This window comes from Ranitomeya variabilis, chromosome 1 (assembly GCF_051348905.1).
Source record: "Ranitomeya variabilis isolate aRanVar5 chromosome 1, aRanVar5.hap1, whole genome shotgun sequence".
Lineage (NCBI taxonomy): Eukaryota > Metazoa > Chordata > Amphibia > Anura > Dendrobatidae > Ranitomeya > Ranitomeya variabilis.
In genome coordinates, this window is record NC_135232.1 from 77890663 (window position 1) to 77914316 (window position 23654).

General features: G+C 42.3%; 1 protein-coding gene across 1 annotated transcript in view; it reads right to left on the bottom strand.

The window, feature by feature from the left end:
* Window positions 1–342: 342 nt before the first annotated feature.
* PARP8 (poly(ADP-ribose) polymerase family member 8) overlaps window positions 343–23654 on the bottom strand; it is a 377448-nt gene continuing 354136 nt past the window's right edge. The window contains exons 23-26 of the mRNA XM_077285314.1: window positions 22087–22160; window positions 21427–21496; window positions 19594–19678; window positions 343–959 (exon numbers count right to left, since the gene is read on the bottom strand). Of these exons, the coding sequence (XP_077141429.1) occupies window positions 857–959; window positions 19594–19678; window positions 21427–21496; window positions 22087–22160 (332 nt within the window). The 3' untranslated portion in view covers window positions 343–856. The remainder of the gene's footprint in view (window positions 960–19593; window positions 19679–21426; window positions 21497–22086; window positions 22161–23654) is intronic.

Below are 23654 nucleotides of genomic sequence, written 5' to 3' on the forward strand. Positions count from 1 at the left end.
GCATTCTTGAAATTACCAGAAACCTTCACATTGTAAAAGGTATTAAAGGGGTAAATGAAAGGTATGCCTGGCTAAGAACTCAAACTTTAGGAAGAATTATGTACACCCCTAGAGACAGTCAAGAGAAAGGCACCTCAGGCACCAAAAAGATCCCTTTGTACCTGACATTATTCTGTAATTTACCATCCAGTCCCATAACTACAGCATTCGATACCAGATATCGCAAAAAAAAAAAACAGGTAAAAAATATGGACATCCAGTACTTTAAGTTTATAAAATGTCTTCCTTTTGCCCTGTTTATCCTTTAAAAAAACCTAAGCTGTACTTTAACAAATGTTTTGTCAGAATAAAACATGACTTTGTTTTTTATTACTATACCATATGTAGCCAGAGAAATAAAAATGCTATATATAATATCATTGGTGACTATTCGGGTCTAACCTCCAGATAAGCACAGCCTACATTACAATAAGGATTTTATATTCCAATTATCTTCAGCATAAAATCCATAAAACACTTGGTGGTTTCATTTATTGCAAGATAAAACCATAGTCATGAAAGTAGAAAATCGTAGCTTGTAACGTAATTTGTACTAATGATTACAAATCTTCTCCGGTGAATCTCTTGGATATAAGCCTGGCCGTCATGTAGACACCATAATATATTAATTTCAATACTAAATAATCCATTTGAATCAATAAGTATAATCAGGTCAAACATTAAAAAGCAGAAATAAAAGGAGCTTTCATAATAATAATAATAGCAATAAGAGGCGTAATAAAGACATCCCCATTGTTCTTCAGCACAAAGTCCAGCTTTGATACTGATGAAGCCCCACATTCCATGAAAGATGTATTTAACCAGTAGCAGTTTGGTTGCCTATAACTCGAAGGATTTCTTTATAGCTACTTGGTTCCTGTGTGTTGATGCTTGTGTCTCCCACTTGACCATCCTCATAGCTGGAGAGAAAAAAAAAAAGAAAAAAAGAAAGTGATAAATAATCAGACTATAATGAAAAGCCTTTTGAGTCTTAGAAAGTCAATTACATCACTTTAAATACTGTTATTTTGCTCATCGCTTCCCATTACCTGCAACCATAGTGATAATCTGCAGATAAATAATGTTTTAAAGATTGCCTTGTGCAGGCATGTACTACGGAGGACAGAGAATGAACTTCAATCCCATATTGCAGCCAGCATGCAGCCAGCGGGTAAGGAAAGGGTGAATCAAACACCCGAAAACCCCGCCCCTATGCTAAAGATTGTTCCCTCCAAATTCAGGTGACAGTGTCCCTTTAAGGCCGGGGACACACTTAACGTATAAAAAAACGGTCCGTTTTTCACGGCCGATAATCGCACAAATGTTTCAAAAACAGTGATCCGTGTGCAGTGCGAGGATGCGATTTCCTCGCATCAAATGATCCGTGTGACATCCGTATGGCATCCGTATGCCGAGATTTTGCTTGCAAAACCGACATCTAATGGATTTATGTGCTCAAATGTTCGGGAAAACATATATACAGTATACAGTATACTGTATATACAGTATATATATGTATATATATATATATATGTCATTGAGACACATATATATATATATATATATATATATATTCTGTATTTAGATTTCATTCAGCGCGATATCTGTGAAAAGCCGGTAATTCAATTGCCGGCTTTGCATTTCTCCTTCACAAACCCGACAGGATATGAGACATGGTTTACATACAGTAAACCATCTCATATCCCCATTTTTTTGCATATTCCACACTACTAATGTTAGTAGTGTGTATGTGCAAAATTTCAGCGCTGTAGCTGCTAAAATAAAGGGTTAAATGGCGGAAAAAATTGGCGTGGGCTCCCGCGCAATTTTCTCCACCAGAGTGGTAAAGCCAGTGACTGAGGGCAGATATTAATAGCCTAGAGAGGGTCCATGGTTATTGGCCCACCCGTGGCTAAAACATCTGCCCCCAGCCACCCCAGAAAAGGCACATCTGGAAGATGCGCCTATTCTGGCACTTGGCCACTCTCTTCCCACTCCCTGTAGCGGTGGGATATGGGGTAATGAAGGGTTAATGCCACCTTGCTATTGTAAGGTGACATAAAGCCAGATTAATAATGGAGAGGCATCAATTATGACACCTATCCATTATTAATCCAATTGTTTGAAAGGGTTAAAAAACACACACACATGATTTAAAAGTATTTTAATGAAATAAACACAGCGGTTGTTTTAATAATTTATTGCTCTCTCAATCCATTTTCAGACCCTCGCTTGGCAAAACAATAAACACACAATATACATACCCTCTCTGATGTCCTATCACGTCCCACGAGGTAATCTATCTGGAGGGGTTAACTAATATTACAGGCACGAGCTGCGATAAACCACTCGCTCGTGTGTTGTGAATTTGGATTCTGGGCTCCCCCGGTGGCCGCTTGTGGAATTGGACTTGTCATCCTCTTTCCTGTTTCACCTGTTTCCATCAGTAGTGGGTGTCGCTATTTAAGCTCATTTCTCTGGTGGTTTCTTGCCGGTCAACAATGTTATCTGATGCCTCTCAGTGCTTGTTCCTGCTTCTGACAACTACTAGATAAGTTGGACTTTTGTCCATGTTTCGTTTTGCCTATTTGTTCCAGTTCACAGCTGAAGTTTTGTTACTGTGTCTGGAAAGCTCTCGTTGATCAGGGATTGCTACTCTGGTGTTATGAGTTAATGCCAGAGTTTAAGGTAATCTCTGGATGGTGTTTTGTTAGTGTTTTTCTGCTGACCATGAAAGTATACTATCTGTCTTCTGCTATCTAGTAAGCGGACCTCAAATTTGCTAAGACTATTTTCCTGCTGCGTTTGTTGTTTCATCTGAACTCACCGTCATTATATGTGGGGGGCTACTGTCTTCTTTGGAATATTTCTCTAGAGGTGAGCCAGGTCTTATATTTCCCTCTGCTAGCTATTTAGGTCTTAGGCCAGAGCTGGGCATCTAGCAATAAATAGGAAATGCTACCTGGCTATTTCTAGTTGCGCGGCAGGCTTAGTTCATGGTCAGTATAGTTCCATCTTCCGAGAGCTTGTCCCTCTATAGGCTTGCTATGATCTCTGCCTGCAGAGATCATGACAGTTTGACCGGCCAATAAAGTGTTAAAGACCCAGGTTGAGAAAGGAGAGTTATAAGAAGTCTGCTGGAATTGTTTTTTTTTTTTTTTTTTTTTTTTTTCCTCCAGTTTGCCTTGCTGCAGTCTTTTTTCTCTCTCTCCTCCTAATCTCTGTATGGCTCTGTGTGCACCTGACAATAATGGATCTTCAGAGTGTAACTGCGGGTTTGAATAATCTCATCACGAAAGTACAAAATTTACAAGATTTTGTGGTACATGCTCCAGTATCTGAGCCGAGAATTCCTTTGCCGGAGTTCTTCACAGGGAATAGAGCTAGCTTCCAGAATTTCCGAAATAATTGTAAGCTTTATTTGTCCCTGAAGTCTCGTTCAGCTGGAGACCCTGCTCAGCAGGTTAGGATTGTGATTTCCTTGCTCAGGGGTGACCCTCAAGATTGGGCCTTCTCATTGCCAGCAGGGGATCCTGCGTTGCGCGATGTGGATGCGTTTTTTCTGGCCTTGGGCTTGCTTTATGAGGAACCTCATTTGGAACTTCAGGCAGAAAAAACTTTGATGGCACTATCTCAGGGGCAAGACGAAGCTGAGGTTTACTGCCAAAGGTTCCGTAAATGGTCTGTGCTTACTCAGTGGAATGAGTGCGCCTTGGCGGCAACTTTCAGAGAAGGTCTCTCTGATGCCGTTAAGGATGTTATGGTGGGGTTCCCTGTGCCTGCAGGTCTGAATGAGTCCATGACAATGGCTATTCAGATTGATAGGCGTCTGCGGGAGCGCAAACCGGTGCACCATCTGGCGGTGTCTATGGAAAAGACGCCAGAAAGTATGCAGTGTGATAGAATTCTGTCCAGGAGCGAGCGACAGAATTTTAGACGGAAGAATGGATTGTGCTTCTATTGTGGGGATTCTACTCATGTTATATCAGCATGCTCTAGGCGTACAAAGAAGCTTGATAAGTCTGTTTCCATTGGCACCATTCAGTCTAAGTTTATTTTGTCTGTAACCCTGATTTGCTCTTTGTCATCCATTGCCACGGACGCCTATGTTGACTCTGGCGCCGCTCTGAGTCTTATGGATTGGTCCTTTGCCAATCGTTGTGATTTTGATTTAGAGCCTTTGGAGACTCTTATTCCTCTGAAGGGGATTGACTCCACCCCATTGGCTAATAATAAACCACAATACTGGACACAAGTAACCATGCGTATCAATCCGGATCACCAGGAGATTATTCGTTTCCTGGTGCTGTATAATTTACATGACGATTTGGTGCTGGGATTGCCATGGTTGCAGTCTCACAATCCAGTCTTGGACTGGAGAGCAATGTCTGTGTTGAGCTGGGGATGTAAGGGTATTCATGGGGACTTACCTTTGGTTTCTATTTCGTCGTCCATTCCCTCTGAAGTCCCTGAGTTCCTCTCAGATTATCAAGACGTCTTTGACGAACCCAAGCTTGGGTCGTTACCTCCGCACCGTGAGTGCGATTGTGCCATAGATTTGATACCGGGTTGCAAATATCCAAAGGGTCGTTTGTTTAATCTGTCTGTGCCGGAACATGCTGCTATGCGGGAATATATAAAGGAGTCTTTGGAAAAGGGACATATTCGTCCATCTTCTTCTCCCTTGGGAGCTGGGTTTTTCTTTGTCTCAAAAAAGGACGGCTCTTTGAGACCATGTATTGATTATCGGCTTCTGAATAAGATCACTGTTAAGTACCAATACCCATTGCCATTGCTTACTGATTTGTTTGCTCGTATAGAGGGTGCTAAGTGGTTCTCTAAAATTGATCTTCGTGGGGCGTATAATTTGGTGCGGATCAGGCAGGGGGATGAGTGGAAGACCGCATTTAATACGCCCGAGGGCCACTTTGAGTATTTGGTCATGCCTTTTGGTCTTTCTAATGCCCCTTCAGTTTTCCAGTCTTTTATGCATGATATTTTCCGCGATTTTCTGGATAAATTTATGATAATATATCTGGATGATATTCTGATTTTTTCTGATGACTGGGACTCTCATGTCCAGCAGGTCAGGAGAGTTTTTCAGGTTCTGCGGTCTAATTCTTTATGTGTGAAGGGGTCTAAGTGCGTTTTTGGGGTCCAGAAAATTTCCTTTTTGGGGTATATTTTTTCTCCCTCTTCCATTGAGATGGATCCCGTCAAGGTGCAAGCTATTTGTGACTGGACTCAGCCCTCCTCTCTTAAGGGTCTTCAGAGATTTTTGGGCTTTGCCAACTTTTACCGCCGATTTATTGCTGGTTTTTCGGATGTCGTTAAACCACTGACTGATTTGACCAGACATGGCGCTGATGTTGCTAATTGGTCCCCTCATGCTGTAGAGGCCTTTCAGGAGCTTAAGCACCGTTTTGCCTCTGCCCCTGTGTTACGTCAGCCTGATGTGAATCTGCCTTTTCAGGTTGAGGTTGACGCTTCGGAGATCGGAGCTGGGGCAGTGTTGTCGCAGAAAGGTTCCGACTGCTCCGTCATTAGGCCTTGTGCCTTCTTTTCTCGCAAATTTTCGCCCGCAGAGCGGAATTATGATGTTGGGAATAGGGAGCTTTTGGCCATGAAGTGGGCGTTTGAGGAGTGGCGCCATTGGCTAGAGGGGGCTAAGCATCGGGTGGTGGTATTGACTGACCACAAAAATTTGATTTATCTTGAGACTGCCAGGCGCCTGAATCCTAGACAGGCGCGCTGGTCTTTATTTTTTTCTCGCTTTAATTTTGTGGTGTCATACCTACCGGGTTCTAAGAATGTTAAGGCAGATGCCCTTTCTAGGAGTTTTGACCCGGACTCTCCTGGTAATGCTGAACCCACAGGTATCCTTAGGGAGGGAGTAATTTTGTCGGCCGTTTCTCCTGATCTGCGGCGGTCCTTGCAAGAGTTTCAGGCGGATAGACCGGATCGTTGTCCGCCTGATAGACTGTTTGTTCCGGATGATTGGACCAGTAGAGTCATCTCTGAGGTACATTCTTCTGCATTGGCAGGTCATCCCGGAATTTTTGGTACCAGGGATTTGGTGGCAAGATCCTTCTGGTGGCCTTCCCTGTCACGAGATGTGCGAGTCTTTGTGCAGTCATGTGACATTTGTGCTCGGGCCAAGTCTTGTAGTTCTCGGGCTAGCGGACTGCTGTTGCCCTTGCCTATTCCTAAGAGGCCTTGGACACACATCTCGATGGATTTTATTTCAGATCTGCCTGTTTCCCAGAAGATGTCTGTCATCTGGGTGGTCTGTGACCGTTTCTCTAAAATGGTCCATTTGGTTCCTCTGCCCAAGTTGCCTTCTTCTTCTGAGTTGGTTCCTCTGTTTTTTCAGAATGTTGTCCGATTGCACGGTATTCCTGAGAATATTGTTTCTGACAGAGGTACCCAATTTGTGTCTAGATTTTGGCGGGCATTCTGTGCTAGGATGGGCATAGATTTGTCTTTTTCATCTGCTTTTCACCCTCAGACTAATGGCCAGACCGAGCGGACTAATCAGACCCTGGAGACATATCTGAGGTGTTTTGTCTCTGCTGACCAGGATGATTGGGTTGCTTTTTTGCCATTGGCAGAGTTCGCCCTCAATAATCGGGCCAGCTCTTCCACCTTGGTGTCCCCGTTTTTCTGTAATTCGGGGTTTCACCCTCGATTTTCCTCCGGTCAGGTGGAATCCTCGGATTGTCCTGGAGTGGATGCGGTGGTGGAGAGATTGCATCACATCTGGGGGCAGGTTATGGACAATTTGAAGTTGTCCCAGGAGAAGACTCAGCGTTTTGCCAACCGTCATCGTCGTGTTGGTTCTCGGCTTTGTGTTGGAGATTTGGTGTGGTTGTCTTCTCGTTTTGTCCCTATGAGGGTCTCTTCTCCTAAGTTTAAACCTCGGTTCATCGGCCCTTATAGAATATTGGAGATTCTTAATCCTGTTTCTTTCCGTTTGGACCTCCCTGCGTCCTTTTCCATTCATAACGTTTTTCATCGGTCGTTATTGCGCAGGTATGAGGTACCTGTTGTACCTTCAGTTGAGCCTCCTGCTCCGGTGTTGGTTGAGGGTGAGTTGGAGTACGTTGTGGAGAAAATTTTGGACTCTCGTGTTTCCAGACGGAGACTCCAGTATCTGGTCAATTGGAAGGGTTACGGCCAGGAGGATAATTCTTGGGTCAATGCATCTGATGTTCATGCTTCTGATCTTGTTCGTGCCTTCCATAGGGCTCATCCTGGTCGCCCTGGTGGATCTGGTGAGGGTTCGGTGCCCCCTCCTTGAGGGGGGGGTACTGTTGTGAATTTGGATTCTGGGCTCCCCCGGTGGCCGCTTGTGGAATTGGACTTGTCATCCTCTTTCCTGTTTCACCTGTTTCCATCAGTAGTGGGTGTCGCTATTTAAGCTCATTTCTCTGGTGGTTTCTTGCCGGTCAACAATGTTATCTGATGCCTCTCAGTGCTTGTTCCTGCTTCTGACAACTACTAGATAAGTTGGACTTTTGTCCATGTTTCGTTTTGCCTATTTGTTCCAGTTCACAGCTGAAGTTTTGTTACTGTGTCTGGAAAGCTCTCGTTGATCAGGGATTGCTACTCTGGTGTTATGAGTTAATGCCAGAGTTTAAGGTAATCTCTGGATGGTGTTTTGTTAGTGTTTTTCTGCTGACCATGAAAGTATACTATCTGTCTTCTGCTATCTAGTAAGCGGACCTCAAATTTGCTAAGACTATTTTCCTGCTGCGTTTGTTGTTTCATCTGAACTCACCGTCATTATATGTGGGGGGCTACTGTCTTCTTTGGAATATTTCTCTAGAGGTGAGCCAGGTCTTATATTTCCCTCTGCTAGCTATTTAGGTCTTAGGCCAGAGCTGGGCATCTAGCAATAAATAGGAAATGCTACCTGGCTATTTCTAGTTGCGCGGCAGGCTTAGTTCATGGTCAGTATAGTTCCATCTTCCGAGAGCTTGTCCCTCTATAGGCTTGCTATGATCTCTGCCTGCAGAGATCATGACACTCGTGCCTGTAATCCCCGGGTGCTGAAAGGAAAGCTGGATCTGTACTTACATTGAGTCGCGGTGATGCGCCCCTGCTGGATGTTCTCATGAACTGCAGCCTGGGAACTTTTTCCCACGCTCCAGGTCATATGAGGACATCCACCAGGGGGCGCATCACCGCGACTGAAGGAAATGTAGGTCATTACACCTACAATAGCAAGGTGGCATTAACCCTTCATTACCCCATATCCCACCGCTAGAGGGAGTGGGAAGAGAGTGGCCAAGTGCCAGAATAGGCGCATCTTCCAGATGTGCCTTTTCTGGGGTGGCTGGGGGCAGATGTTTTTAGCCATGGGGGGGCCAATAACCATGGACCCTCTCCTGGCTATTAATATCTGCCCTCAGTCACTGGCTTTACCATTCTGGCGGAGAAAATTGCGCGGGAGCCCACGCCAATTTTTTCCGCCATTTAACCCTTTATTTTAGCAGCTACAGCGCTGAAATTTTGCACATACACACTACTAACATTAGTAGTGTGGAATATGCAAAAAAATGGGGATATGAGATGGTTTACTGTATGTAAACCATGTCTCATATCCTGTCGGGTTTGTGAAGGAGAAATGCAAAGCCGGCAATTGAATTACCGGCTTTTCTATAGAACACCGCTGCGTATTTCTCGCAATGCACACGCATGGTCCGTGTGTAATCCGATTTTTTCTCGCACCCATAGACTTGCATTGGCGAGTCTCGGCCGAGATACGCTGACAATCGCAGCCTGCTGCGAGTTCCCTCGGATCCGAAATACGGTGGAGAAAATATCGGATGATGGGAGCTGAACCATAGATTAACATTGGGCCGAGTGCTATGCGATTTTTTATCGCATAGCACTCGTCCGTATTACGGTCTAGTGTGACCCCGGCCTAAGTAGTAGTACCGTAAGGTCTTTCCTGTGTGCTTGTATAGGGGGAGACCTGTCAGTCATTGGCAGCAAGCGCAAAAAAAACGCCAGGGGCTGGCCTTTTTAAATAGTTATCCAAGCGGCTTTTAAAGTATGCTTTCCCTTTGAGAAAGCTAATAATAATAATAATTTTATTTCTATAGCACCGGCATATTCCGCAGCGCTTTACATTTTAGGCTGGTTTCACACTTGCGTTTTTGTCCGCTGCGTTTTAGCGCTAAAAAACGCATGCGTTTTTTTCTGTACTTAACATTAAAAAACGCATGCGTTTTTTATCGTGCGTTTTGACGCGTTTTCGGCAACGCATGCGTTTTTAGACGCGTGCGTTCATTTGCAGAAATGCAACATGTAGTAATTTTTAGCGGCGTTTTTTTTTGCCGCGAAAAAACGCATGCGTTTTTTCGCGGCAAAAAAATGCATTGCTGTCTATGTAAACGCATGCGTTTTTAAGCACATGCGTTTGCTTGCGTTAAAAACGCATGCGTTTTTATAGAAAAACACAAGAAAACACAAGAAAAAACAAGAAAACCCTAACCCTAAACACAAGAAAAAACAAGAAAACCCTAACCCTAACCCTACCCCTAACCCTGACAAGCCACCCCCCACTATCAAGGTGATAAAGGGATCCAAACCCTAACCCTAACCCTAACCCTACCCCTAACCCTAACCCTATATGACAGTCAATACTCTACGAGTTTATATTTTTAGTACTCTATAGCAATACCGTATATCTTGGGGTGTCCACATTGAACAAAGCTTTTTATTAGAAGAAAGTCCTGGTCACCAGGTCAACATAATAGCCAATTCCTATGGATCCCTAGGGTTAGGGTTAGGGTTAGGGTTTGGATGCCTTTATCATCTTGATGGTTGGGGTTGGCTTGTCAGGGTTAGGGTTAGGGGTAGGGTTAGGATGCCTTTATCACCTTGATGTGGGGGGTGTCTTGTCAGGGTTAGGGTTAGGGGTTAGGGTTAGGATCTCTAGGGTTACTAGGGATCCTAACCCTAACCCTAACCCTAGCTATTTCTGTTTATAGTGGGTTTTCTAGTTGATTTTGATGATTGGCAGCTGTCACACACTTCTCAGCATGCGTTTAAAAAACGCAAAGGCTGGAAAAAACGCATGTAATCGTGGCAAAACGCCGCGTTTTTTTTAAAAAGAAAACGCTGCAGATCAAAACGCAAGTGTGAAACCAGCCTTAGAGGGGACTTGTACATACCATAGACCTTACAGCATAACAATAAACACATAGATCAAAACAGATACCAGGAGGAATGAGGGCCCTGCTCGCAAGCTTACAATCTATGAGGAAAAGGGGAGACACGAGAGGTGGATGGAAACAATTGCTTTAGTTATTTGGACCAGCCATAGTGTAAGGCTCGGGTGTTCATGTAAAGCTGCATGAACCGGTTATCAGCCTAAGTGTGTAGCAGTACAGACAAAGAGGGCTATTAACTGCATGAAGCATGTGAGAACATGATGCAAGGAACCTGGCTATGGTAAAAATGTTTTGAATGGGCCACACAGGGATAGTTAGGTTAATACGTTGAGGTGGTAGGCCAGTCTGAACAAATGCATTTTTAGGGCACGCTTAAAACTGGGGGGATTAGGGATTAATTGTATTAACCTGGGTAGTGCATTCCAAAGAATTGGTGAAGCACGTGAAAAGTCTTGGAGACGGGAGTGGGAGGTTCTGATTATTGAGGATGCTATCCTCAGGCTATTAACAGAACGGAGGGCATGGGTAGGGTGGTAGGCTGAGATGAGGGAGGAGATGTAGGGTGGTGCTGAGCCATGGAGTGCTTTGTGGGTGAGGGTAATAAGTTTTGTACTGGATTCTGGAGTGGATGGGTAACCAGTGTAATGACTGGCACAAGGTAGAGGCATCGGTATGATTGATGAGGAATATGATCCTGCCTGCAGCATTCAGGACAGATTGGAGAGGGGAGAGTTTGGTAAGAGTGAGACTGATTAGTAGAGAGTTACAATAGTCCAGACGAGAATGAATAAGAGAAACAGTTAGTTTTTGCAGTCGAAAGTAAGAAAAGTTCTAATTCTAGAAATGTTTTTGAGGTGCAGATAACAAGAGCGAGCCAGTGATCGGATGTGGGGGTGAATGAAAGCTCAGAATCAAGGATGACCCCAAAGCAGCGGGCATGTTGCCGGGGAGTAATGTATGTCGGGCATAGGTACATTAGTAGAGGGAGGAAACACAAGGAGTTCAGTTTGACAGGTTCAGTTTCAGATAGAGGGAGAACATGATGTTAAGGACAGCGGTAAGACAATCACTGCATAGAGATGGCACTGGAAACCAAATCTACTGATTGTTTGTCCAATAGGGGAAGTATACAAGGAGAAGAGGAGGGGGCCTAGGACTGATCCTTGAGGAACCCCAACAGTAAGGGGAAGATGAGAGGAGGAGGAGCCAGCAAAAGATACAGTGAAGGATCGGTCAGAGAAGTAGGAGGAGAACCAGGAGAGAACGGTGTCCTTGAGGCTGATGGAGTGGAGCATAGTGAGGAGGAGCTGATGATCCACAGTGTTGAATGCTGCAGAGAGATCTAAGAGAATTAGCAGGGAGCAGTGACCATTAGATTTAACTGCTAGTAGATCATTAGAGACTTTAGTAAGGGCAGTTTCAGTAGAGTGTAAAGACCAGAAACTGGATTGTAGAGGGAAAAGAAGAGAGTTATCTGAGAGATAGCGGATAAGACGGGAGTGGACCAGGCATTCCAGGAGTTTAGAGATGAAGGTAAGATTAGAGACAGGTCTATAGATAGCGGCACAGTTTTGGTTGAGGGATGTTTTTTTTTAAGTAATGGATGTATGATGGCATGCTTAAATGAGGAGGGAAAGATACCAGAAGAGAGAGAGAGGTTGAATAGCTAGATGAGAAACGCGCATCGGGGCACGATGGTTGGCACGACAATGTCTGTTATGTGTAAACGCTTTATACTAGTTACATAAAAACTATATTGCTCTTTGTAGGTATTATATGGTAATGGGAGTATCTAACCCAATTACTTTGGATATATATTGATGGGTTAACTTTACAATTAAGTTATATTACTGGCCAGGAAAAATTAGGTGTGCTGTGTCTATTTTGTGGTAATCATACAGACAGTGTAATCATACAGCCGTGGCTTGGGCAGCATATGACTGCAGTCAAATTCCCTTTAACCTTCATTAGAAGCTGCCATAATATTGCTGGGATTTTTTATGATGAGAGGGTTATTATTGAGGTGACTATCCGTTACTATTTCCTCACTTGAACATGACTGAAGACATCCAAGGAAGCAGAGGATAACTTTTATTACAGGGGATTCTTATAAAATGCTAAAAAATAATGCTAAAACCATTGACACTCTTAAAGTATACCTGATGGAGAGTGACATACCAGCGCTGGCTTGTCAAGGTAAGGAGGCTTATTCGCCGTGCAGTGCTCCTCTGGGAAATTTTATATGCAAATTGCCTCTTCAGAGAAAAAGAGGACTTGAACACTATAGCACCACCTGTTGGAAGTAGCGATACTAAAAGTCACAATCAACCCTTTAAAGAGTCTTGCAATATGACTTCGCACTGATGAGGGCCAACAGTCCAAAACACCGTGTCTGCGAATTGAGATACTGATTTGGCCCTTATCCTAAGTCATATTGCATATCAGAGAGGGGTGGAGATAGATAGAAAACAAGCAGGTAGGATGGTGGCCTTGCCATGATGCACCAAGCGCCGGTACTTGGTTTGAACAGTCATTCTTTGCTAACAGACTCCATTTAATTGGGAAAGTCGCATTCTCCTTCCCTCCAGCAACCTGTAATGACTTAATATCATACACAGTGTAAGTCTGTACACATTCAGTAATGTTCTTAGTTTAAAAAATGTGAATAAAGTAATACAGTATAAAAAAGAAATGGAAATGGAGAGAGGAGGGGGATGCTGCTGCAGTGTAAGGCTATGTGCACACAATGCGTTTTTGATGCATTTTCGTGGCGTTTTTTTATGCGCGTAATTGCTCCAAAAACTCAATGAAATACTAAAGCAAAGTAAATCAATGACAATCCTGAAGTGTTGTGCACATGCTCAGTAAAATTCAGTCCGTATTTGCAGCGTTTTATTTTCTGCAGCATGTCAATTTTTTTTTTCGTTTTTGACTCATTGACTTCAATTGAGTCAGTCAAATCTGCAGCAAAAATGCAGATGTAAAAAGGTTTGCGTATTTGCTGCTTATTTTCTGCAGATTTGCTGCCCAAAACGCTGCGTATTGTCAGAAGGAAATGAAGTCAGAAGGAGGAAGAGTGGTGTGTGGGCGCAAAATAAGAGTGTGGGCGGAGAAAAAGTGTGTGTATCTCTGTGTGTTGGCCGAGAATGTGTGTGTCTCTGTGTGTGGGCGGAGAATATATGCGTGTGTCTGTGTGTGTCTGTGTACTCATGCGACGAACAGCCTATTAAGCGTCGTCTGATGGGACTACTACTTCCATCCGGCTACGTCTTTTGTCTCATTTAACAGATACAGCATGAGGCGATGTTGGGAGAATAATCTCATCATCCAGCGCCTGTGTTCAATTGTAAATCAAAATATTTACATATTCACATAATAATAATAATCTTTATATAGTGCTAACATATTCCGCAGCGCTTTACAGTTTGCACACATTATCATCACTGTCCCCCATGGGGCTCACAATCTAAATTCCCTATCAGTATGTCTTTGGAATGTGGGAGGAAACCGGAGTGCCTGGAGGAAACCCACGCAAACATGGGGAGAACATACAAACTCCTTGCAGATGTTGTCCAAGGTGGGATTAGAGCCTAGGACTCCAGCGCTGCAAGGCTGCAGTGCTATCAACTGAGCCACCGTGCTGCCCATGCATACATACTCACTGAACACCTAATCCCCGATGCCCGTGTCTCCCGCAAACAATCAAAAATAATAAACTAACATATACTTACCATTCCGCCATAGTCCATTTAATACCGAGTGTCCCATGTCAACCTCACCTGGCCGCCGGCGATACACCGACACAGCGGTAGTGCCATAAGTGAGAGCACCGGAGCTGATGAACTCCAGTGAACACTCACGGCGGCTCAGTGATACACTGCAGGAGCGATTACCTCCTGTCAGTGTATCGCTGTAGGCCGGGTAGAGCGGTCACATCTCTCAATGTGACTGTTGTACACGTGAGATCGCCATGGGACACTCGATATTAAATGGACTATGTCGGATAGGCTAGTATTATATGTTGGTTTATTATTTTTTGATTGTTTGCAGGAGACAAGAGCGTTGGCGATTAGGCATTCAGTAAGCATGGTAAATTTAGATTCAATAAAGGAGTCAGTGTGCTTATTTCAAATAAAGGACTTTATTCTGGCTGTGTCTTTATTTACCATGTACTATAGGATTATTAATGGGTAGGTGTCTTATAGACGCCTCTCCATTACTAACCTGTGGGCTTAATGTCACCTGAAAATACAAAGGTAACATCAACCCCACAAATATGAACCCCACTTGCCACCGCTACAGGGCAAGTGGGAAGAGCAAGGCTAAGTGCCAGAATTGGCGCATCTACAAGGGGCAGCTGAGAGCTGATGTTTTTAGCCTGGGGGGCCAATATCCATTGCCCCATCCCAGGCTATTAATATCAGCCAACAGTGACCTGCCTAGCCTTTGCTGGTTCGATTTTATAGGGGGACCCCATGTCAATTTTTTTCTGGGGTTCCCTTGTAAACTAGCCAGTAAAGGCTAAGCAAACAGCTGTGAGCTGATATTAATAGCCTTTGGCTATTAGCTCCTTCCCAGAATATTAACATCAGCCCTCAGCCGTCAGCTTTCCCTCTGCCGGTTATAAAAATTATGCGGGATCCCACGCAATTTTTTTTTATAATTTTTTGAAAAAGAAACAGATATTGCATTTCACGCAGATTTCTGACAGTTGCTGTTTTGTTACAGCATATGTAGGTTAATTATGTTAATGCTCCTACATAGACTGGTGACTGTGTGTGTGTGTCTTTATTTAATATTAATGAGAGTATCTGGCTGAAGAGTTTGAACAAGAAAATGACATCACACTTTTTTTTTTAATAATATATCTTTATTTATGGATTTACAAAAAGGCATGAAAAAACACATGCAAAAACATTAAAAATGCATAAAAAACGCGCGTATTTTCAGCTGCATTTTTCTGCCAAGAGATGCTGAAACCTTGCAGAAATTTCTGCAAGCAAATACGCAACGTGCGCACATAGCCTAAATGTTTCCATAAAACAGAATCAGAGAAGAGGGTAAGTCCTATATGTATCTGAGGCATACTGTATATCTGATTTGAGCATACAGTACGGTTCTTTAGGATGTATGGGAAGAGAAAATGAGTATTTAGTGAAGGACTCAGAATATGCAGATTACGTACAAGCCTGTCTACACCAAACCAAACCAAACCAATTTCACATCTATGACCGCCTGGCAGGGATTTTTTGATAGTTTGTAAACTTTTAATGATATATAGCTAAAATATTATCTCCTTGTGCTTTTCACTTGATCCCCTATCGTCCTCCAAAGGTTACAACAGAATTACTGTCCCCAGATGTAGGAAAAATAATCATTGAGGCAATGAATGCTTGCTTTGGTAGATTGGGCAAACAACACATCATTCTTAGCATAAGACAGGTTTATAATGAAATGAACAGCACACAGCTCCGGACTTCAGTCTTTAATATTAATAAATCACCTCCATGTGTAGGAATACAGCACTGTGCAGGGGAGTGATTTACTACTACTCTTCAGCCTCATGGTTATTCCTTCATTACTGATACTCAATCCCAGCCACATTTAATGTCACGCTGTATATCTTGTCTTTAGATTTTGACAAAATAGTTTTTATCATATATTGAAACATAATAAAGCAAACTTTGGGGAGATGAAGCTCAGACATACAGCAGAACTAGAGATAGGTGAACCTGACCAGTAAAGCTCGGGGTCCGTACCGAACACCTACTGTACAGAGCAAGAATAAAGTCCTTTGTTTGAAATAAAAAAACACACTCAGCTTAGAGCCTCTCCATTACTAAGCTGAGGGATTGAGGTCACCGAACAATACAAAGGTGACATCAACCCCAAAAATATTAACCTTGCTTGCCACCGTCACAGGGCAAGAGGGAAGAGCTGGGCAAAGCACCAGAATTGGTGCATCTAGTAGATTTGCCTTTTCTGGGGAAGCTGTGGGCTGCTATTTTTATGCTGCAGGGGGATAATATCCATAGCCCCTTACCAGCCTGAAAATACCAGCCCACAGGTATCTGCTTTAGCTTGACTGGTTGTCAAAAATGGGAGGAAACCACATGCCGTTTTTTTTAAATTATTTATTTAAATCATTTAAAAAAACAGTGAGGGGACCCATCTGTTCTTGATAACCAGCCATGATAAAGCTGACAGCTGAGGGTTACAGCCCACAGCTGTCAGATTTGCCTGGCTGGTTATCAAAAATACAGGGAAACCCACATCATTTTTATTTATTTATAGCGCACACAGTGGCTGATGAATACTCCCATCAGCCAATGACTGCTCTCGTTGTTATCAGTGACAGCATGTGTAGGCTGATGGGAGTAGTAGTCCCATCAGCTGATGCCTGTGACCGGAGGTAAACTTTATACTTCCGGTAACAGCTACTGGTTTATGCTGTCATCTGACAACAAGAGAGCCGCAGCGCTCTGACCAGCAGTAATAATCTTACCGCCGATCAGAGGCAGTGTTTGCCGCACTGTCATGCACAGGAAAGCGGTGCAAACACTGGATATTCGGGTCCCCAATTCATGTAAATGGGGTACAGGCTCGGGTTCGGTTACTGTCCTGGTACCCAAGCAGAATTTTTTTTAACTGTTCGGCTGAATCGACTGAACCTGAACATCCAGGAATTCGCCCATCACTAAACAGAACCCCCAATCATTTCAATGGGAAACTTAACTTTTGTAATCCAGCATGTTTTCAGATTGACACACAGAGCAAATTTTCTGTGTGGAAATTCACATGCGGCACAGGGTTTTAAATCTACAATAGGTCAATTCTTTCTGAAGATTTGCATTGCGGATTTCACGCACTTCATTGGAGAGGAGTTAATCTGCATTGAAAGCTACTACAGGTCAGATGTGGATTTTGCAGTTGATTTAATTCAGATTTTGCAGTACATGTCAGTAACAGACTACAGATCCCATCTTGCAAAGCTCATCCAGATGTTTCAGTATTCCACTGGTTGATGAATATGAAATGTACCCTCCAGTAGAGTCCATATTGTTCTCCCACCTAGCTACATGTTCCAATAATAATCTCTTATACAGAATCTATCAGCAGGTTTTTGCTATGGAATCTGAAAGCAGCAGAACATAGGCACATTGGCTCAGTGGTTAGCACTGTTGCTTTGTAGTACTGGTGTCCTGGGTTCAAATCCCCCAAGGACAACATCTGCAGATCTGCAGGTAATTTCTATGTTCTTCCCGTGTTTCCCCTGTGTTTTCCGGTTTCCTCCCACACTCCAGAGACACACTGATAGGGAATGTAGATTGTGAGCCCCAATGGGGACAGCAATGATGTCTGTAAAGCGCTGTGAAATTATTGGTGCTTCAACCAAAGCATAATAAACAAATATTGGGCAAGAGAACCTGATTCAGAGTTGTATCAGTTACTTGACTGCTTGCTGCAATTTTGATAAAACTCTTGTTTTCTCTGCTGCAGATATGACAGTTCTCTCAATGCTGAGATCGGTACAACTCCACCCACACCACTGATTGGCAGCTCCCTGTGTACAAAGTGCATTGTCAGCAAGCGGCCAATCAGGGGTGGGGTTCCACAGATTAGCCTGACTGCCTGATAGGCAACATGTAGTCCTGCAGTGATAATCTCCTGCTGATAAAACACTGATTGTATAGAAACTGCAGCAAACAGCCTAATAATTGACACCTCCCTGGAATCAGGCTTTCTGTCCCTACATCATGCTGTTCTCAGATTACATAGCACGAATATATTAACAGATTCCCTTTAATACAGGGGCTACGTATGCTCAACTACTGAAGTGAAACATTTTGAGCATGCAATAATAGTAACAAATCAGTCAACAAATTAATAAATCTAAATTATACAAAATTCATCATATAAACTACACCAAATACATATTCATTCATGGCATTATGAGCGCATACAGAAAAATGGTAAAGCAGGAGCAAGATGCGAAAACAAACAAATACCGAGGGCAAGGAGGTCAGATGGGATATGGAGTCAGGAAGGCAGTGTTCCCCTAATAAGGGGTCTCATGGGGTATCTGCCTTACTCTGGATAAACATGTTAGGCTATAGGGTGAACTCGATAAACTCATGTTTACCTTCAGTCTTCAAAACTATGAGACTATGAAAATAATAATAGCGCTGATGTATATGTATCGGGGCCATACTTTTTTTTACTATTATGTGTGTCTTATTTTTTGCTTTTTGTTTTGTGCTTACTAATGCTGCAGTATTTAAATAACACCTTTTAATTTGCGACATTCCATATGCTAATGAGGCTGGACTAGTCCAGCGGTGCCCCAGACTAGTCCTACCTGGGATCTTCTAATCATGCTTACTTGAGCGTGAGTGACAGTCTGCATAACGATCCTACCATAACAAGACTGTATGCCAGCTGTCAAAAGATTGCACCCAAAAAAGCCATGATTAGAATGTTCGAGGCAGGACTAGTCCAGGGGAAGAGACGCCTTGCAGGACTAATCCTGACTCATTAGCATATGCAACGCGACAGAATAAAAGTTTATTTTTCAAAACACTCCAGCTTTATGGATGAAAAAAATCTGCACGTATACTGCTACAATAGCATTCGGAAATAGTCAGGACACTTGACAGGTTCACTTTAAGGACCCAAACTTATAGCATAGCCCCCTGGTAACTATCATGGCAAATGTCTTTGTGACTGGACTAGTTACTAGTGAAACTGTACTGTAAATAATGTATTAAAAAAAAAAAACCTACCAAAGGCGTTTCTGCAGTTTTCTGGGAAATTTGATAAAAACAAAGAAAGCTAAAAAAAAACAAAAAACTGGGGAGAATGATCAAGCTAAATGCGCCTGAATTCTGGTACTATTTTTGCCAAAGAAACTGTCTTTCATGAATTGCAGCATATTTATTATGTGCTTTAAGCCCTTTTTGAGCCTTGCCAAACAGGGACCTTAATGAAAAGGGGCATTGGTTTTGAAAAAAATTGGGTTTGGTCTGACAAATGACACCCAAAAGTTGGATTAAAAGTGAGGTTCACATTTCTGACACAAAGTAAGCCAAATAATAGGTGGTGGAAACTTTAGACTAGAAAGTTTAACAATAGCTTGAATTTATCAAATAGCATGAACCGTTTGTGATAAATCGGGCGCATCCTACGGCTGACTAGTCTAAGCTTTAGACAGAACTAATATATGTGTCACTGCCTGTAAGAACATCCACTGGAAAAGTTTTCATGGCTCCAAATAGTAATATGTGTTGCCCGAAAGAATAAAAGGTGGGTAAAAAAAAACATGACCAAAAGTATAAAAAAAGTATATAAAAAGTCAATGTTTGATACTTACACAAAAAAGAACCTTGTACAGACATGATCCGTATTGGGAACAACCCAGATCTCCCCATGTTTGTGCAATTCTGGTGAAGTAATCACTGAAATAAAGCAGAATAGATCTCGGATGGTGAATACGACGTAAAGATAAGGAGTTTTGTGTTTGAACACGACTTGTATATAGAATTCAGAAAGATTCTTGTATGCTACCGAGTGAAGTAGAGACGCCTCCGTCCAGGAGAGCGGAAGAATAGGATCGTTCAGTGCCCATTTTGATATGCGGAATGATGCATCTATTAATTTCTGCGAGGTGGGAAATAATACCTAATGCCTTTTGTAGAGTCACAGCGGTGGTCAAGTTGTTATTATATGAGAGTTTTGATATGTACGAAGTCAGACTTGCGTCGCGAGTCCGGTTGGGCAAAATCGATTTGTATCAGTTCTTATGGCCAATGGTGCTTTATTGGTGATTTCTGATATTCACATGCTGTGCACGCCCCTATCACTGTGACTGACCTTCACTTTACTTCATTAAAAGTAAAACTGTTAAATATGTGTATTGTTGTTTATTACATGGGACACCCTGGGGAAAACATGGTTTTGTGGGTCTCACCAGTCTCAATGGGAACACTGGTGATCCCCATCTTTGTTAGAGTAGAAACCTTCTTAACTCTGAATTGGTCCCTTGACAGATTTCTGATAGTTTTGGGTCAACCCTCATAGAACTTTTCTCCAAAGTAAATAACTCTTTATATAAATTGAATCATTTTTGCAACCCTCCTATCCCCTTTATTACTTTATTGGACATTCCCAAAAGGGTATGCAATTTAAGTGTGGACTTACTGGTGATGTGGAAAGTAGGAAAACTATGTTCTAGTTATGTGCATCTCTTCCTCTTCTCGAGCATCCCATAAAACGATTTGACTTGACAGCAGCTGCCTGGCGCTAGTTGTTACATTAAAGTAGCAATCCAACATTTTTTTTCCATCCTTGCACCCCCCCGCCTCCTGTCTGTCCTGTCTGTCTATAACACGTTGCCCTTTTTATATACCGTATATTATATTCTGTATTTGAGCCTTGTCTCTGCCTCTCTTTAGTCTCCGCTTATATTTTTTTCAGAACTTCCTTATTTCATCATATAGTACAGCTTCACAATGTGAGAATTTTTTTTTACAAAATAGTCTAGGATGCGTTTTGGACCATCCACAACCTTTTTCAAGTAATCCTAGGCCAATGAATTGAGAAACAGCTGATACTGTGAAGCTGAAATTAATTCTGAAATAAAAAAGCACTGAAAATTTACTGAACATGAGTGCCGAACCTCTTACTTTAAACAGAGTTGGGGTAATTTCTCTTTCCTCAAGTACCACAGAGCGCTGGAATGCCGACTATCTTGTCTTTCATCTTCTACATAATAACTGGGGCCATGCAATCATCATCAATAACTGTGATAGGAGTTTCTCTTCTATCAGTGTTGTAAACCATGCAGTTTAACCATCCAGGAAGGTCTGGTCACTGAATTGGTGACCTCCTTCAGAATGAATTTAAGTGCTACATAAAATTTTGCATCCAAGGCTATCCAAAATTATCTTTGTGGATCTTGCCCACAGATTTTAAATAAAGGGGGGCAGCTTAAACCCTCAAACTGGTTTCTTAGTGTGTCAAATATGAGTCTTCTTGCATGGCCAAGTGAGGTTAAGTGGCACATTGTATGAAATTCGGATGTATTGCTAAGGAGCTATAATAGATTGTAAGTACGCCTTCAGCTATGTCCAAATCCTAGAAAGAATATTTATAAAAATAGAAATAAAAAGCAAAGATAAAACAATCCAAGCTATACATTTCTTACCTTCGCATAAGGCTATACATTTCAAGTTACGGCTTTGCAAAAATTGGGATTGTTGTCCTTTTTTCTGTGACTAAAATGCAAGAAATATATATTAATAAAAGAAATAAAAATATCTTATTACTAAAGTATATAGGAAAAATATTTCAAAGTATCATAATCATCTGCTGCACTTTCTGCCACGAAAGGGCCTATTCTCCTGAGTCTTCCCAGTGGAGGCATCTCCAACTTTAAGGCATTCATGGCATATCCCTTTTCTATGCAGTAATTTCTTAAAATTTGAATATCCTTTTAAAATGGAACCCATTTGAAACCCAAAACAGATGAAACAAAGCAGGCACAGACTTTAGGTCATCAATTGTTTTTATTTTTTGGGGGCAGAGGAATAGGGCGAAACGGCAGCTGTGGCCATTGCCAGGGTTGGATAATAAAGAGTATAAATAGGGAAACTGCCCAGGGGCCTCCACCATCACAATCTTGGCCAACGCAACATTAGTTTTCTTCCGCACTATAATTGAGTCCAACAGTTGATCCTGCCATGACCATCACTTTTATCCAACCAAATAAATATAAGGCATAATGTTGACATGATAAATTAATCTGATTATTGAAAGTTACAGATAAGAATGGATAGGCCATATTGGGAAGGCAAGAAAATGATACCTGTGATGTACTACTGCTTTTGTTGCTTGGGGGATCGTCCTTGGCTGATACTTTCTGTTGCTTCTTGTTCATCCCTGTGTAGGAAATATTAAAATTATTTGTTACATTATGTAAGGTCAAATATGTATGACCATATTGATTACCTCTCATAAATGTATGACATGTGCCTGTAGATCTCTATGGACATTTACTGATAGTGCCGGTCACTTAGGCTACTTTCACACTTCCGTCTTTTGTGTCACGTCACAATCCCAATTCCCATAGACTTGTATTAGATACAGATTGTGAGGGATAGCCATCCGTTTCATCCGTCGTGCACTGGATCCGTCAGAAAATAGCGGTCCGTCGAAGAGAGAAAACGTTCTGCACTCTCTCTCTCTCGTTCCCGGACATTTGAATCCCGGAATTTCTCCATTCAAATTGTTGCAACAACACAAACGACGCATCCGTTTTTACACTAGAATGCATCACACACGTTTTTCACTATTTGCGTGACGTCCGTCGATACGTCATTTTACTGCACAACGACGCACAGCAGAAGACAGAAGTGTGAAAAAGGCCTTAGGCTGTGTTTACACTTGAATTTTGCAATTTTGTTCATTGACTTTAATGAGGCCTGCTTGGTTTCTGCTATGGTGTCTGTTTTAAAAAAGCACAGGATGCTACGCCATTTTTCTGGTCATAACTTAGGCAAGTGCCTAAATTAAATACAACTGTAGAAACCTCCTGATCCAGGTCAACCATTGTAATTAATATTTAAATGGAATGCTAAAACCTGCAGAACTAGACGTAGTCTTCAATTTAACAGTGTTATGTAGGTGCAGTACTGAAAGCGCAACTCCCTAGAGAAAACTAACTTTAGTTCTTTAAGGAGCCGCCGGCTTTCAGTCATGCACGTGCCTAGATATGAAAGTAAGGACCGTAAACATACCCCGGCATTGAATGAGAGCTGGCTCAGCAGTGCATCAGTACAGATCTGCTGTCAGTCAGTGTCAGGTTGTGCTTACAACTGCCGCTCTCTGCATGACTGAAAGCCAGCGGCTCCTTAAAGATATAAAGTTCCTTTTCTCTCAGGAGACGCACTTTCAGTACAGCGGCTGGGCACTTTCATGACGCTATTAACTTGAAGGTTAACCCTATATCTGCAGATTAATAGCAATATCGGACCTGACAGGTTCCCTATAAAAATAAAACAAAAAAGGCTATCCAATGGTGCCAGTGACTTAAAAAGATAGGCCGAACAGTGGTATCAGGTTTATTCAGGAAGAAACAGGCTAGGCGTTTCAGCACTGGACCAATGCCTTTATTACATTATATTATAGTAATAAACAGCAGGGATTAAAAATACTTAAAACAGGAAAAGGAAATGATTTCATTGGTCTGGGCCAGGCATAACGAGACTACAGAAGAAACATAAATATTACAGCACACAACTGGTTGGATTTGAACAAAGGATTCTGTAGTTTGATTTGAATAAGGGCTTGGTTCCAGACAGAAAAGTATGAAATTTTTCCACCCAGTGTCAGCCTATGGACGCTTGTCTCATTTCTCTCTTTTTTTTTAGAACA